Raw genomic sequence first — 13,751 nt, forward strand, 5'->3', positions numbered from 1 at the left:
TGGTGCTGCTTGGGGTGCTCGCAGCCTCTGACTCCCCCCTCCCCTCCGCCCCGGGGGCAGCCGGTCCTCGGTGCCACCGCGGGAGCGTCCCAGCAGTGCATGTCGCCTCATTAACACAGAGCCGCGGCGGCAGCAGCAGCAGCAGCATGGTTTCCTCTGGTCTCTATTCCTTTTCTCCTTCTTTTTTTTCTTTTTTTTTTCTTCTTCTCTCTCCTAACTCCTCCAGTTCTGCCCAAAGCCAAAATCGAAGTGGAGTCCTACTCGGCCCACCCCGGTGACCTCCTCCAGCTGCGCTGCCGGCTGAGGGATGACGTCCAGAGCATCAACTGGGTGCGCGACGGCGTCCAGCTGGCCGAGAACAACCGGACGCGCATTACCGGGGAGGAGGTAGAGGTCAGGGACGCGGTGCCCGAGGACTCAGGGCTCTATGCCTGCATGACCAACAGCCCCTCGGGGAGTGAGACCACCTACTTCTCCGTGAACGTCTCAGGTTCGTAGCGGGGAAGGGGCAGCCCTGGGGCCAGGCTGCGGAGGAAGGAGCGGGCTGTCTCTGCACGCCTGGTGTTACCCGCACGCATGCGTCTGTCCAGCCGCTCAGTGAGGTGGGGACAGACCTGCGATGGTCTCCTCCAACCTGCCGGAGGAGGTACCAGCGCGGTGCCGTGACGTCCCTCCCGCTGCGGTGCAGGGAGGAGCAGCTGGATGTTGTCGCCTGTTTGTCTGCACGGGGCCGGGGGGCGGCGGGGCTGCCCGCAGCAGCGGGCACACGCTGGGCGTGAGCCGGGTCCGTGTTGGTGTTGACAGAGCGTGAGGCTGGAGGAGAAGGAATGCTCGAGGTCGGGAGGTGTCCACTGAGGCTTGGGGCGTTTCTGTGCCCAGAGGGTCTTGGCTGCCGCCCCAGCTGGGCTGGTGGCACCGGGCACGGGGAGAGGAGCCGTGCTTGGACACGCGGCATGGAGCCCTGAAGTCACCTCTGGGGACACATTGCTTCGTGATGTCCACGGGCTGTGGGCACTGGGACGGCAGGCACTGTCAGCCCTGGCTGCGCCGATGGGCACGCACAGCGTTCAGCCGGGACCCCCGCAGCACCCGCTGTGCACCACGCGGCCCTGCCCCAGCCACCCCCCGCGCACAGTCCCTCGGCACCAGCCCACGATGCTCCCGTTCCCGCCTGGTTCCCCTCGGGAAGGGAAGGGTCCACGCGCGGATATTCAGCCGGGCCGTCTCTTCTCTTGCAGACGCGCTCCCCTCCGCGGAGGATGATGACGACGAAGACGATTCCTCCTCGGAGGAGAAGGAGGCGGATAACACCAAGCCGAACCGTACGTTGGGTTTGTCTCTGGGGCCGCCCAGGCCTTTGGCGGGGGGTGTGGGGAGGCTGCAGATGCGTGTGAGCATCGCCCAGGGACGGAGAAAGGCAGGCGAGGGTGGGCAGGGGCGAGGATGGGCAGGGGTCCTGCTCCAGCCCGGGGCACCCGGCGATGGCAAGGCCTCGGTGCGGGGAGCGGGTCTGGGCAAAGGAGCCTGGCCGGAGCAAGGGGAGGTGCCGGCATGGCTGCACTGGGGCGGTGTGTGCACCTCGCAAAGAAGGGGTCCCGCAGGGCTGCCGTGACTCCTGCATAACACCCCGTGTCCGGGAGCTCCCCTCCCTGCCAGAGCCAGGCTCAGCTGCCGGCACCTCTCCAGCTTCCCTGGGCATCCTCGGGGACAAACCACGGGCGAAACGCCCATGGCTGAAGCCCCGGGGTGCTGATACCCCCCCGGCTCTGCTCCCCAGAGGCCATCGCTCCCTACTGGACCTATCCCGAGAAGATGGAGAAGAAGCTCCACGCCGTCCCCGCTGCCAAAACGGTGAAATTCAAGTGCCCGTCCAGCGGGACGCCCAACCCCACGCTGCGCTGGCTGAAGAACGGCAAGGAGTTCAAACCCGACCACCGCATCGGGGGGTACAAGGTACGGGGGCCGGGACGGGAGGCAGCAGGGGGGCAGCCCCCAGCCCTGCCTGCGCGGATGCTGCCCTGGGCTCCATCTGTCCCAGGCTGTGCCGCACCTCCAGGGGCCGGAGGGCTCGCTCCGGGGAGGGGGAGGATCGGGAAGGGGCTCTGCAGCTTAAGAGGCACCGAGCCCCCCGCCCGCGCAGCCCCCGGCGGGGGCAGATGGGCCCCTCTGACATTCCTGTTGCAAAATAGCCCTACGGCAGTGACCTGCTTCTGGGTCATGTTTGCACCGGCTCAACCCCTGGGGGAGGGGGCGGCGGGCGAAGCAGCCTGCCTTTGCTGGCTTCGCCTAATCCCCCCGCCGGAGAGAGGGGGTCTCGGCGTCCCCGGGGGCTCCCGGGGGTGGCTGGGCAGCCCTGGGGCTGCAGGGGTGGACGAGCCCCTCCGTGTCCCAGCGCTGGTGGGCAGGAGCTGGGCCAGCAGCCCGGGGGTACCGGCTTGTCGGGGAGGGGGTCCTGCCCCGTGCAGGGGGGCCACGTTTGCTCCCGGAGCTGGGCAGGGGGCTGCAGCGCTGCTCCCCCAGCACCCACAGCGGGTCCAGGCTGCGGAGCCCCCCCGGGCAGGATGGGGGCTCGGCTTTCCCCCTCTCGAAGCTCCAGTCTCACAGTGGGGGTGCTGCTGCTGATGCTTAAGAGCCCCAGCGGTGGGACCAGCGTGCCAGGACCCCCCCAGCTTCTCCCCTCCCCAAAGGAGCGGGTGGACGACGCTTCTTCAGCATCCAGGGCTGCTGTGGCACTGGGGCAGCTCCAGCCCGGGGACCCCCGGGTGACCCTACAGGGGGGCACCCTCCCCTTTTTTCATGTCTCTCAGGTAGTTTTGTGGAGCAGGGCTGCAGCCTCGCACCCCTGGGTGGGTGAGACGCCCACCCGGCGTGTGTCCCCCAGGCCGGCCCAGCCGGGTGCTGCGGGGCCGCGGCTTCGGGCGCTCGCTCGCCACCGAGTCCTGCGCCGCGTTGCGCAAATGGGATCCAGCGGTGGCCCCGCGTGCCACGCGAACCAGCCGGGTGCCAGGGACACCCAGCGGGAATGCGGCCATGTCACAGCACTCGGCTCCATGTAGCATGTCCCGGGGAGGGACGCGGGCTCACGCGTGGGCAGGAGAGGGGCTGCTGGCAATGCCGCGGCTCCCCGGACGGCGACAGCAGGGTGCCCTGGATAGCTAATGGGGCAGGACTGTGGAAATAAGCAGTTTCCAGCTGGGAGGGAGGAATGCAGCCGCCCTGGCAGGGAGCGGGGCTTGGGCAGGACTCGCCAGGAGGAGCCGCAGCCAGAACTGGCGGCGGGGCAGGGCATAGGAATGCCGTCCCGGTGTCCCATAGCTGGGAGGGACCTGGGGAGCGCTCACAGCCCAGCCGGGACACCAGGACCCATCCCAGAGGAATGGTGCCTGGTCAGCGGCACCCACGGGGGTGTCCCGGGGGCACGGTGTGAAGCGCCCAGGCTGCGCCCTGCCCGGCACGGTGCCCTCTCGCCGGCGGGGCTGGCCACAGGTCCCAGCCGGGGGGCAGTGGCTCTTCCCGGGCTGCGGGGGAACAATGCCGGTCTGTTCCCTGCGCACGCTGGGGGCCGCCCGAGAGGGGTGTCCCTGCGCCGGGCGAGCCCATCACGCTCGGCTCACAACATCTGCTTCTCGGCGCAGTTGGCTCCGTGGCGAGGCTGTCCTGGGACAGCTGGGAGCAATTACGGTCCCTCTGTAGGAAAGGGGAAAGGTGACCTCAAAGGGAGATTTATGTCCTGCCTGTACGGCGAGGGCCGAGCTCTGACGTGAGCGGGAGCGAGGGCTCGTGCGCTCCAGCCCGCCAATGCCTCGCATGTAACGGGGTCTGTCATCCTCCCTGTGCCCCCAGGTCCGCTACGCGACCTGGAGCATCATCATGGACTCGGTGGTGCCGTCCGATAAGGGCAACTACACCTGCATCGTGGAGAACAAGTACGGGAGCATCAACCACACCTACCAGCTGGATGTCGTGGGTGAGGAGCGCGGGGCTGGGGGGGTTTACCCGGGGTCCCCGACCACCCTCCCCACGCACCCCTGGCAGAAACGGGTGCTGCGCCCTGCGAAATGGGGGTGGGGAGTGCTCATGGGGATGGGCTTGTCATCCCCGCGGCTGCCCCCCCCGCCCCCGGCGAGCACCTCTGCGGCGCATCGGGTCCGCGGGGCAGAAGGTTCACCTCAGCCCGTTCTGGGGGGTTTTAATTGTGGTGGAAATAATTTCATAGACCAGACAGAAACTTTTTCTAATCGCCTTATTAGCCATAATTCCCAGCTGGGAAGGCTGGTCTGAGCAGTTCCACATGTGGAGCTGCTCTAAATGCCAGTAAATGAACCATTGAAAATGTGATTTAATTTGATTACACTGAGCAAACTGAAGGGAACAGTCAGCGACGTGAACAAAGGGGTTTGTTAATGCTGACTCACCACAGTGGCAGCCGCTTTGTTAATGGCCGGGGCCCTCGTTAGGTTTGTTTGACCTCTGACCCCGCCGAATAGGTACTGCTGTCCCCATCCCCGCGCCGCCATGTCACCTGTCCCCATCCCCAACCCCTCCTGGCTGCTCTTGCCCTGTGGCGGGGGCCGTCCCCTGGGGAAGGGGACACCGTGGTTCTGCCGGGTGCATCAGCGCCCACCGCAGCCGGGGGTCCCCGTGCATAGGGGGGGCTGCAGGGTGCAGGAGCTCCCCCGTGGGGGGGTGGCCGAGCACCCCGAGCCCTGCCGTAAGGTGCCCCGTCTCCCCGGGTCCCGCAGAGCGGTCCCCGCACCGGCCCATCCTGCAGGCAGGGCTGCCTGCCAACAAGACGGTGGCCCTGGGCAGCAACGTGGAGTTTGTCTGCAAGGTCTACAGCGACCCCCAGCCCCACATCCAGTGGCTGAAGCACATCGAGGTGAACGGCAGCAAGATCGGCCCCGACAACCTGCCCTACGTGCAGATCCTGAAGGTAAAGCCGCACGCCGGGCTGCCCCAGCCCGTGTCCCCGCAGGCTCGCCCGTCCCGAGCCCGGGCAGCCGTGTGGGGTGGTGGCCACAGGCGAGAGGAGCCGCTTGGGGCTGGGGACCACCGGCTGGAGCCCCAGAGCCGTCAGCGGGGTGCCCGGAGGAGCTGGGGTGAGAGGTGGGCAGGGGGGGCAGCATGGTCCCTCTGCAGCCCTACAGGCTCTCGCCGTGGGGCTGGGGGGAGCCCGGGGGGCGAGTGCGGCGCTGGACGGGGGGAGCCCAGCCCCTGCTCCATCCCGGCAAGAGCAGCTCGCTCCTGCGCACAGCGAGCAAAGCGGCCGCTCTGCGGACTCCCGGGGTGCACCGTCATCCCCCGCCCTGTCCCCAGGGTGCACAGCTGTCCCCAGCCGTGTCCCCAACCCTGGGGTGTGCAGCCGTCCCCAGCCATGCCCCCCATCCCGAGGTGTGCAGCCGTCCCCAACCATGTCCCTGGGGTGCACGGCCATCCCCAGCCGTGTCCCCAACCCTGGGGTGTGCAGCCGTCCCCAGCCATGCCCCCCATCCCGAGGTGTGCAGCCGTCCCCAACCATGTCCCTGGGGTGCACAGCCGTCCCTAGCCATCCCCAACCATGTCACCGGGGTGCACGGCCATCCCCAGCCGTGTCCTCAACCCTGGGGTGCACAGCCGTCCCCAGCCATCCCGAGCCGTGTCACTGGGGTGCACGGCCATCCCCAGCTGTGTCCCCAATCCCGGGGTGTGCAGCTGTCCCCAACCATGTCCCTGGGGTGCACAGCCATCCCCAGCCATCCCCAACCATGTCCCTGGGGTGCACGGCCATCCCCAACCGTGTCCCCAACCCTGGGGTGCGCAGCCATCCCCAGACGTGTCCCTAGCCGTGCCCTTGGCTGGGTGGCAGTGGGGAGCAGGATTACAGCCCCATGACTGCCTGCCTGTGCCCCCCGGCAGCGGGTACGGGGGGGTCGAGCAGCCCCCCTGGGCTGGCAGAGCCGGTGCCGACGCTCCGGGCGCTGCCGTTCGTGAGCGCGTCAATGTGACTCCATGTTGTTGGTCTGTTCCAGCACTCGGGGATTAATAGCTCTGATGCGGAGGTGCTGACCCTGTATAATGTGACAGAGGCGGAGAGCGGGGAGTATGTTTGTAAGGTTTCCAATTATATTGGCGAGGCCAACCAGTCTGCGTGGCTCACTGTCACCAGACCTCTGGCAAAAGGTAATCGGAAGAACGCCCGGCGGGGTGTTTCCTCGGACCGTCAGTCCCCGGCGGTGGAAAACAAAACTCTGGGCTCTCTTGTTTCTGCTGTGTTTCTGGTGCGACAAGCCATGGAAAAATACTCGGCGGGGCCGGCTAGGCTTTGCGCTGTGTCTGTGTGTGTGTGTGTCCCCGTGTTTCCCCTGTGTGCTTCCCACCCGGGTGCTGCCAGCCCCGCACCCTCGCACCCGGCCCGGGCGCCCCGTCTGTGCCTGGCTGGGGATGACATGGTGCCGCGTCCCCTGTCTGCGCTGCCCTCCCGTCTCCGTCCTCCCGTCTCCGTCCCTGCATCGCGCACGCCAGCCGGCCGGCTCTGCCCGAGGTTCATTTCTCCATGTGGCCCATTGCCAGCATGTTCCGATGGGCAGGACACGCAGTTTGGTGAAGGGTTTTTAACCAGCATCTCCTTAGGTCCGCCGGGATGAGTGGTCATCCCGAGGGTGTCTCTCGCAGGGCTGCCGTGGTCTCTGTCTGCTCCCCGGGGGTCTGGCAAATGAGACTGGGCTCTCCCTCCTCTCTGGCCTTCTTCCCAGAAGATCTCATGTCGTTTGCTTCTCCGTTTTTTGCTTCCATTTTTCCTTCTAGACGGCTGGCGTTAACACAACAGACAAAGAAATGGAAGTCCTTCACTTAAGGAATGTCTCATTTGAGGATGCTGGGGAGTATACATGTTTGGCGGGTAATTCTATTGGGATCTCCCATCACTCTGCATGGTTGACAGTTCTCGAAGGTATATACTCCTCTTCCTCTCCCTTTCCTCCCTCCTTTCCAACGTATGCATTGCGGTCCGGGAGAGAGCGTTTCCCAGCCCCTGTCCCCCCGCCCCGGAGCTGGGTACGGTGCAGCAGGAGAGCGGCAGGGCTGCTCGGCAGCCGGAGCGGGATGGGGAACGTGTCCCCCTGCTGTCTGCTCCCCTCCGCCACCCAACTGGGGTCCGTCCCCCGCCTCCACCCCCCGATTGGGCTCTGTCCCCCCGCTCTCTCCCTGCCCCAGGCGATGCATACCCGGGGGAACGTAACCAGGGGCTGCTCCGCTGGAGCAGGACGGTCCCGTGCCGTAGGGCAAGGCCAGCGCTGCCCGCGCAGGGGGGCAGGGGGGGGCTCGGGGGTGCTGGCAGCGCTGCCTACGGGGGGCTGGCCTTGCCCTGCGGCACAGGACCCGTGCTGGGGCTGTGTGTCGCTTCTGCTGCGCTGCCGGGGACTCTGCCCCTGTCCCCATTGATGCCGCTCCTCGGGCATCAATGCCGCACGGACCAACGCCTGATAACAGCCACCGGGGAAGTTTTTGGGGCGCTGCATGGTTGCCGCTTTCCAGCCAAAAACTTTTCCCCGTTATCAGCCGCTGCTTGGTCAGCCGGGTGTGCTCGGAGGTGGGACAGGAACCTCGACTCCCTCTTGCACCTCTCTCTGAGGCTCCGCTCTTTGGGGGGGGCAGGTCGGGGCAGGTTGGAGCGATGGCAGCTCCCACCCTGCCAGGTTCACCAGTTTGTGGCCACACTGGAGCGTGCCACATGGCTGCAGCTGCTCTGAGCTGTTCAGGGCACTGCCACCTCCTCTGCCACCGGCGGCCACCAAAGCGGGGTCTGCCCCACGGCACGGCAGGGATGGGACCCTCCTCCCCGCCAGCCTGGGGGTCCCACGGCAGGTTGCTGCCGCTGGAGGTGCTTCTGGCTGCTCCGCTCCGAGCTCTGCCCGCTCGTTCCCAGTAACGCCTGGACTCCCACAGCCCCAGGCACTGCTGGGTGGCCCCCACCATGCTCAGGGTAACCCCCGGACCCCGAGGGACTTGTAGCTCCGCACGTGGGCTAAACACAGCAGCTGGGGAGGGAACCTGTCCTGGGGGTGTCCATGATGCCCCGTCCCTGCGGGGTGATGCATCCCCAGCGCAGCCCCGACGGGAGAGCTCTGCTCTGTCCCACACGGCCCCGGCTGGGGGACATGGGCACTGTCCCCCCCACTTCACGCCTTTCTCAGTTGACCCCTTCCCAGTGCCCCATCCTGCCCCGGCACGTGCCTGCGGATGCAGTGGATGCGTTGCACAGCCGCGAGGACGAGGATCCTGGGGGTGCCCGCACTCTTTCCCCGCTGGGGTGGGCAGGCAGCCCCCCAGTCCCCGCCACACGCTGCGCTGCACCGAGGTCTCCGGCGATGCAGAGCGTGTCCCCGCTGAGCACGGGGAGCAGCTGGCGGGGATCCCCCAGCACCACTCTGCTGCTCGGCCCCGGGCGGGCCGGCGGGTGCTAACGCCCTGTTCACGCCGACCCAGCTATTGAAGACACCCCGGCCATGATGACGTCCCCCCTCTACCTGGAGATCATCATTTACTGCACTGGGGCCTTCCTCATCTCCTGCATGGTGGTGACCGTCATCATCTACAAGATGAAGAGCACCACCAAGAAGACGGACTTCAACAGCCAGCTGGCCGTGCACAAGCTGGCCAAGAGCATCCCTCTGCGCAGACAGGTAACAGAAAGTAGAGAGGGGGTTTGTTTGCACCTACTGCCCCTCCTGGGGGAACTGCCCTTCCCACGGGTTGGGGGGGAGGTTCTGGAGGAGGATGGATGGGGGGAGACCTGGGACCAGCCCACCTTGCTGCACGTGCCACCCCCTCCATCCTTGTGCCCGTCCGTGGCACGGGGTGAGGACCGTCCGTGGGCTGTACACCAGTCCAGCAGCACGGCGAGCAGGGGGGACCGCACAGCCCCCCCCCATCCCCGCTCGGTGAGGGTGATGAGGAGGACCAGAAGGATTTACAGCAATTCGGTGTTCGAGCAGAAGAGCGTGTTTTACTCACTGAGGAGACCGGAGAACTCCCAGGCTGTATATTTTGTGGTATCGGCGTGCTGGAAATTAATTAAAAATCATTTAGTCCGGGTCCAAGGTGGAAGCCTGCAGAGGTCCCAGGTGGAAGCCTGCAGGCAGCCCTGGGGGGGCAGCAGGGGAAGGGGGCTGTGGGTTGGGGCACGAAGGCTCCCGGTGGCATCTCCCTCCCGGTGGGGACCCCCGGCGCTGCGAGAAGGTAACCCACGGCCCCCGCTGCAGGTGTCGGCCGACTCCAGCTCCTCCATGAACTCGGGCGTGATGCTGGTCCGGCCCTCGCGGCTCTCCTCCAGCGGCACCCCCATGCTGGCCGGCGTCTCCGAGTACGAGCTCCCCGAGGACCCGCGCTGGGAGCTGCCCCGGGACAGGTGAGGTCCCATCCCCTGCGGGGACGAGCTGCCGGAGCAGCCTGGGTGGGAGCTGGGTGAGGATGGTGGCACTGCCGATGCCGTTTGCCGACGCTGGCCACCGACCTGCTTCTCCCCATGGCCACCGGCCCCCGCCTCAGGGTGTCTCCTCCCGCCAGGCTGATCCTGGGCAAGCCCCTGGGAGAGGGGTGCTTCGGGCAGGTGGTGCTGGCAGAAGCCATCGGCCTCGACAAGGACAAGCCAAACCGCGTGACCAAGGTGGCGGTGAAGATGCTCAAGTGTAAGTGGCAGTGAGAAGCGGGGGGGTCCCGGCACGATGCTGCAGGCTGGGGCTGGGTGTGCAGCGTGCGGGGGACCCAGCCTGGTCCCCCCATCCCTGACCGCTGCCTTCTCCACCACTTTAGCCGATGCCACGGAGAAGGACTTGTCCGACCTCATCTCTGAGATGGAGATGATGAAGATGATCGGCAAGCACAAGAACATCATCAACCTGCTGGGAGCCTGCACGCAGGACGGTGAGGGGGCGCGAGCAGGGAGGGGGGTGTCCCCTCTGCCGTCCCTCCGGCCTCTCTCCCCGCGCTGGGAGGGGGCTGACTCCGCTCCGTGGTCCGGCCGCTCATCCTGCCGTCCCCGCAGGTCCCCTCTACGTGATTGTGGAGTACGCAAGCAAGGGCAACCTGCGGGAGTACCTGCAAGCCCGGCGGCCCCCCGGCATGGAGTACTGCTACAACCCCACCCGCGTCCCCGAGGAGCAACTCTCCTTCAAGGACCTGGTCTCCTGCGCCTACCAGGTGGCCCGGGGCATGGAGTACCTGGCCTCCAAGAAGGTGAGGAGCTCCCGGGGTGCGGTGGTGGGATGGGGAGCCCAGCAGCTGGGCTTGGGGAGGCTGCACCCTTCCCTCCCAGCCCGTTTCGTCGTGGGGAACCATCCAGGGCTTCGGGGACCCCCTGACAGCCCCGTGCTCGGTCAGTGCATCCACAGGGACCTGGCGGCCAGGAACGTCCTGGTGACCGAGGACAACGTGATGAAAATCGCTGACTTCGGCCTGGCCCGCGACATCCACCACATCGATTACTACAAGAAGACGACGAATGTGAGTGGTGGGCGAGGGGCTTTGCGGGGGCAGGCGAGGGCAGCCGGGCTCTCCGTGCCGGGGATGCCCCGACCCGCGCTGGCAATGCCGCGGGCGTGCAGGGCTCGATCCCTGGCAGCACGGACCGATGTGGGGCTTTCTTGCGTCCCAGGGTCGCCTGCCGGTGAAGTGGATGGCCCCAGAGGCTCTGTTCGACCGAATATACACTCATCAGAGCGACGTGTGAGTAGCGGCCGCGGGGCGAACGCTCCCTGCCCGGCGTCGGGATGGGTCGGGGGGAGACGGGGAGCAAGGGGGAGAACCCTCGTTTGTCTGCTGGGCACTTTGCCGTGGGCTGGGGGACGCGGCCCCTCGTGGCCACCCCGGCCAGCAGCGCTCTTGCTGCCTGCGTCGCTGCCTGCGTCGCTGCCTGCATCTCGCAGCATCTTGCGGAGGTCCCAGCGCCCGCTGGGGAACAGGATCCGTGGCGCGCCAGATGTGATCCCTCTTAATTTAAGGAAAATGCAATTAGCGTCAGCAGACAAAATATTTTGAATGCAAATTACGTTTGGCGCTGGGACTTGTTTGTCTCGCAGGGCGAATCAAAGCTGTTAGCGCTTGTCCCTCCCCGCAAACGAACTTCTGAAATGAAATGGGGGTGCTGGCTCCGTGGGAGCCGCGTGCCCCAGCGTTTGCCCTGTGCTTGCCCCGGGCAGGTGGTCCTTCGGCGTGCTGCTGTGGGAGATCTTCACGCTGGGCGGCTCGCCCTACCCCGGTGTGCCGGTGGAGGAGCTCTTCAAGCTGCTGAAGGAAGGTCACAGGATGGACAAGCCCAGCAACTGCACCAACGAGCTGTGAGTGCGGCGCTGGGACCGGGAGGGAGGGAGACGCCGGCACCCCAAGCCCCCCCGCCGGGCCGGGGACCGGCACTGCCGCCTCTCCCCGCAGGGTCGGGAGCCTCCGGGTGCCATCGCAGGGGCTGGGGGACGCGGGGAGACGCGGGCAAATGTGCAGAGTCCCTTTCCCAGCAGTTCCCAGCCGTGCAAAAACATCAGCTCCATTTGTTTGGGATAATCGCCATCTCCCTTCGTTATTTCTCAGCGGGAGTGAATCCCGGGGTGACCCCGGACTAGCTGAGCTCCCCGGACACCCTCCTCCCGAAACAGCTCCACATCCCTCCCAGTGGCTGGGAGGGTGGGCAGGGAGTTCCCGTCCTTCCACCCAAGGCATATTAGCCCTGAATCCCTGGAATAGTGTCTTTGCTGGCCACGGGTCCCGGTGGCTGTCTCTGGGTGCTGCTCCGCTCCCATGGGTGGGGGTCCCCAGCCGCCCGCCTGGGCTCAGCCCCCACCTCACCTCCCAGGTACATGATGATGCGGGATTGCTGGCACGCCGTCCCCTCCCAGAGACCCACTTTCAAGCAGCTGGTGGAAGACCTGGATAGGATCGTGGCCATGACCTCCAACCAGGTAGGAGAGGCGGCACCCGCGAGTTGTCCCCACCCTGCACCCCCCTGCCGGGGGTGGGCGCTCCCCGGGGGGTGCCCGCTCCCCTCCTGAGCCCGTTCTCGGGGTTCGTCCCTCCCAGGAGTACCTGGACCTCTCCATGCCGCTGGATCAGTATTCTCCCGGTTTCCCGGACACCCGCAGCTCCACCTGCTCCTCGGGGGAGGACTCTGTATTTTCTCACGACCCTCTTCCAGACGAGCCGTGCCTTCCCAAGTTCCCCCCTCAGCACACCAACGGTGGACTGAAGCGACACTGAGGGTGGTGCTGCCAGCAGGGACTGCCGTGCCGTGCCGTGCCGTGCCCTGTGTGCCGTGCCCTGTGTGCCGCGCCGTGTCGTGCCCGCGGACGCCGCCCGCGCTGAGCTATTGCAGAAAGGGTTCAGAGACACAACCATAGCATCTCACGTAACCAAAACCACCCACCTCTCCTGCCAGCTTCTCCTGCCGCCTTAGTTGTGAGCTCTCTGCAGCCCAAAGGTTTTGTTCTGGTGGGTTTTTTTTCTTGGTTTCCTTTTTTTTTAAAAAAAAAACACCCTCTTTTCCAAGAAGTCTGTGCTTGAATATTTCCGCTTGGTGAAGCCGAAATCCTCTCCTGTGGGCAGCGCCTGGCCGGGGAGCCAGCCACCCATCCCGGGGCGGCGTGTCGTGTCCAGGCTTACCTGTGACTCGGAGAACTCGCTCGGCCGAGCCCGGTGACGGGTTTCTGTGGGCACGCTGGAAGCCTCGCTGGCAGCACCGGAGTCCTGCCGACACGGCGTCGCTGCCCGAGATGCTCCGGGGCTGGTCCCGCAGCGCCAGCGCCCCCGGGCTCTGCTGACCAACCCCTGGTCCCTCGGAAGCGGGGGACGCGGCCTTGGCATTGCTCGGCACTGAGGGCGGGGGCGGCCACGTACACCAGTGCTCAAAACAAACGTCCTGTGTACATAACTAAAAATATGTATAAATATGAATATATATTTACATGTCTTTTTAAAAGGGTTGTTACCAGAGATATACCAGTTTGGTAGTAAGGTACTAGTGGCTGGTAGATATCAGTTGCTATAAAAAAAAAAAAAAGTTCATATATTTTGCTACTTTTGCTGTTTTTATTTTTTTAAATTATGTTCTAAACCTATTTCAGTTTAGGTCCCTCGATAAGAATTGCTGCTGCTGCTTCAGTTTTATATGGGGTTGTATTAAACAATAATAATAATAATGTGTCGATGCCTTTTGGGAATACGTTGTCATTACGTGCCTGGCCTTGCCCTGGTTCCCCCCGCCGTGTCCCCCTGGGGCCGGGCATCGCCCGCGGCACCATATTGGTGCTTTAGGTGATGCCGGGCCGGTGCCCTGGGGAGGGGGCTGCAGCCCCTGCCCCGCTCGCTGTGGGAAGGAGCGGGGGCTCGCACCGGTCCCACGCTGGGACACCGGAGCAGTGCCACGTGGGTGCCCGCTGCTGGCCCGGAGGACACGTGCCCCGCGCAGCCCCTGCTCCCCAGGCGATGCCCGCCAGTGCCTTACCGGCGCCCGGGGGAGCATCCTCAGCCGGGCTCCGCGCTGCCCGTCCGTCTCCGTCCCGGCGGCGGTGCCCGGCTGCCCGAGCTCCGCTCCACGGACAGGGCATTTCCCCGGCTGGGGAAGGGGCCGCCTGTGCCCCCTCCCTCCCCTGTCGCTGGCGGTGAGACTCCAGAGCCAGGGCGCTGTTACTTGAAAAGTTTATTTTGCCTTTGTATGGAGAAATATTATTTGTTGTAAACTCTTCTGTAATGAATCTGGAATTCTTGTAATTATTAAAGACTTTAACCGA

General features: G+C 65.5%; 1 protein-coding gene across 4 annotated transcripts in view; it reads left to right on the forward strand.

Annotated features, from left to right (window-relative positions):
- Positions 1-13,751, forward strand: part of FGFR1 (fibroblast growth factor receptor 1) — a 29,695-nt gene extending 15,944 nt beyond the window's left edge. Inside the window, exons 3-18 of one of the 4 annotated variants that reach the window (XM_054180809.1) lie at positions 227-490; positions 1,239-1,322; positions 1,778-1,953; positions 3,844-3,967; positions 4,743-4,933; positions 6,784-6,928; positions 8,464-8,666; positions 9,240-9,385; positions 9,544-9,665; positions 9,790-9,900; positions 10,022-10,212; positions 10,357-10,479; positions 10,631-10,701; positions 11,175-11,312; positions 11,822-11,927; positions 12,046-13,751. In XM_054180809.1, coding sequence (XP_054036784.1) covers positions 227-490; positions 1,239-1,322; positions 1,778-1,953; positions 3,844-3,967; positions 4,743-4,933; positions 6,784-6,928; positions 8,464-8,666; positions 9,240-9,385; positions 9,544-9,665; positions 9,790-9,900; positions 10,022-10,212; positions 10,357-10,479; positions 10,631-10,701; positions 11,175-11,312; positions 11,822-11,927; positions 12,046-12,222 — 2,372 coding nt within the window. In that variant the 3' untranslated portion in view covers positions 12,223-13,751. The remainder of the gene's footprint in view (positions 1-226; positions 491-1,238; positions 1,323-1,777; positions 1,954-3,843; positions 3,968-4,742; positions 4,934-6,783; positions 6,929-8,463; positions 8,667-9,239; positions 9,386-9,543; positions 9,666-9,789; positions 9,901-10,021; positions 10,213-10,356; positions 10,480-10,630; positions 10,702-11,174; positions 11,313-11,821; positions 11,928-12,045) is intronic. The other 3 variants (XM_054180810.1, XM_054180811.1, XM_054180812.1) reach the window with 3 other exon arrangements.

The sequence above is a fragment of the Rissa tridactyla genome, chromosome 20 (assembly GCF_028500815.1).
Source record: "Rissa tridactyla isolate bRisTri1 chromosome 20, bRisTri1.patW.cur.20221130, whole genome shotgun sequence".
In the NCBI taxonomy this organism is placed as follows: Eukaryota; Metazoa; Chordata; class Aves; order Charadriiformes; family Laridae; genus Rissa; species Rissa tridactyla.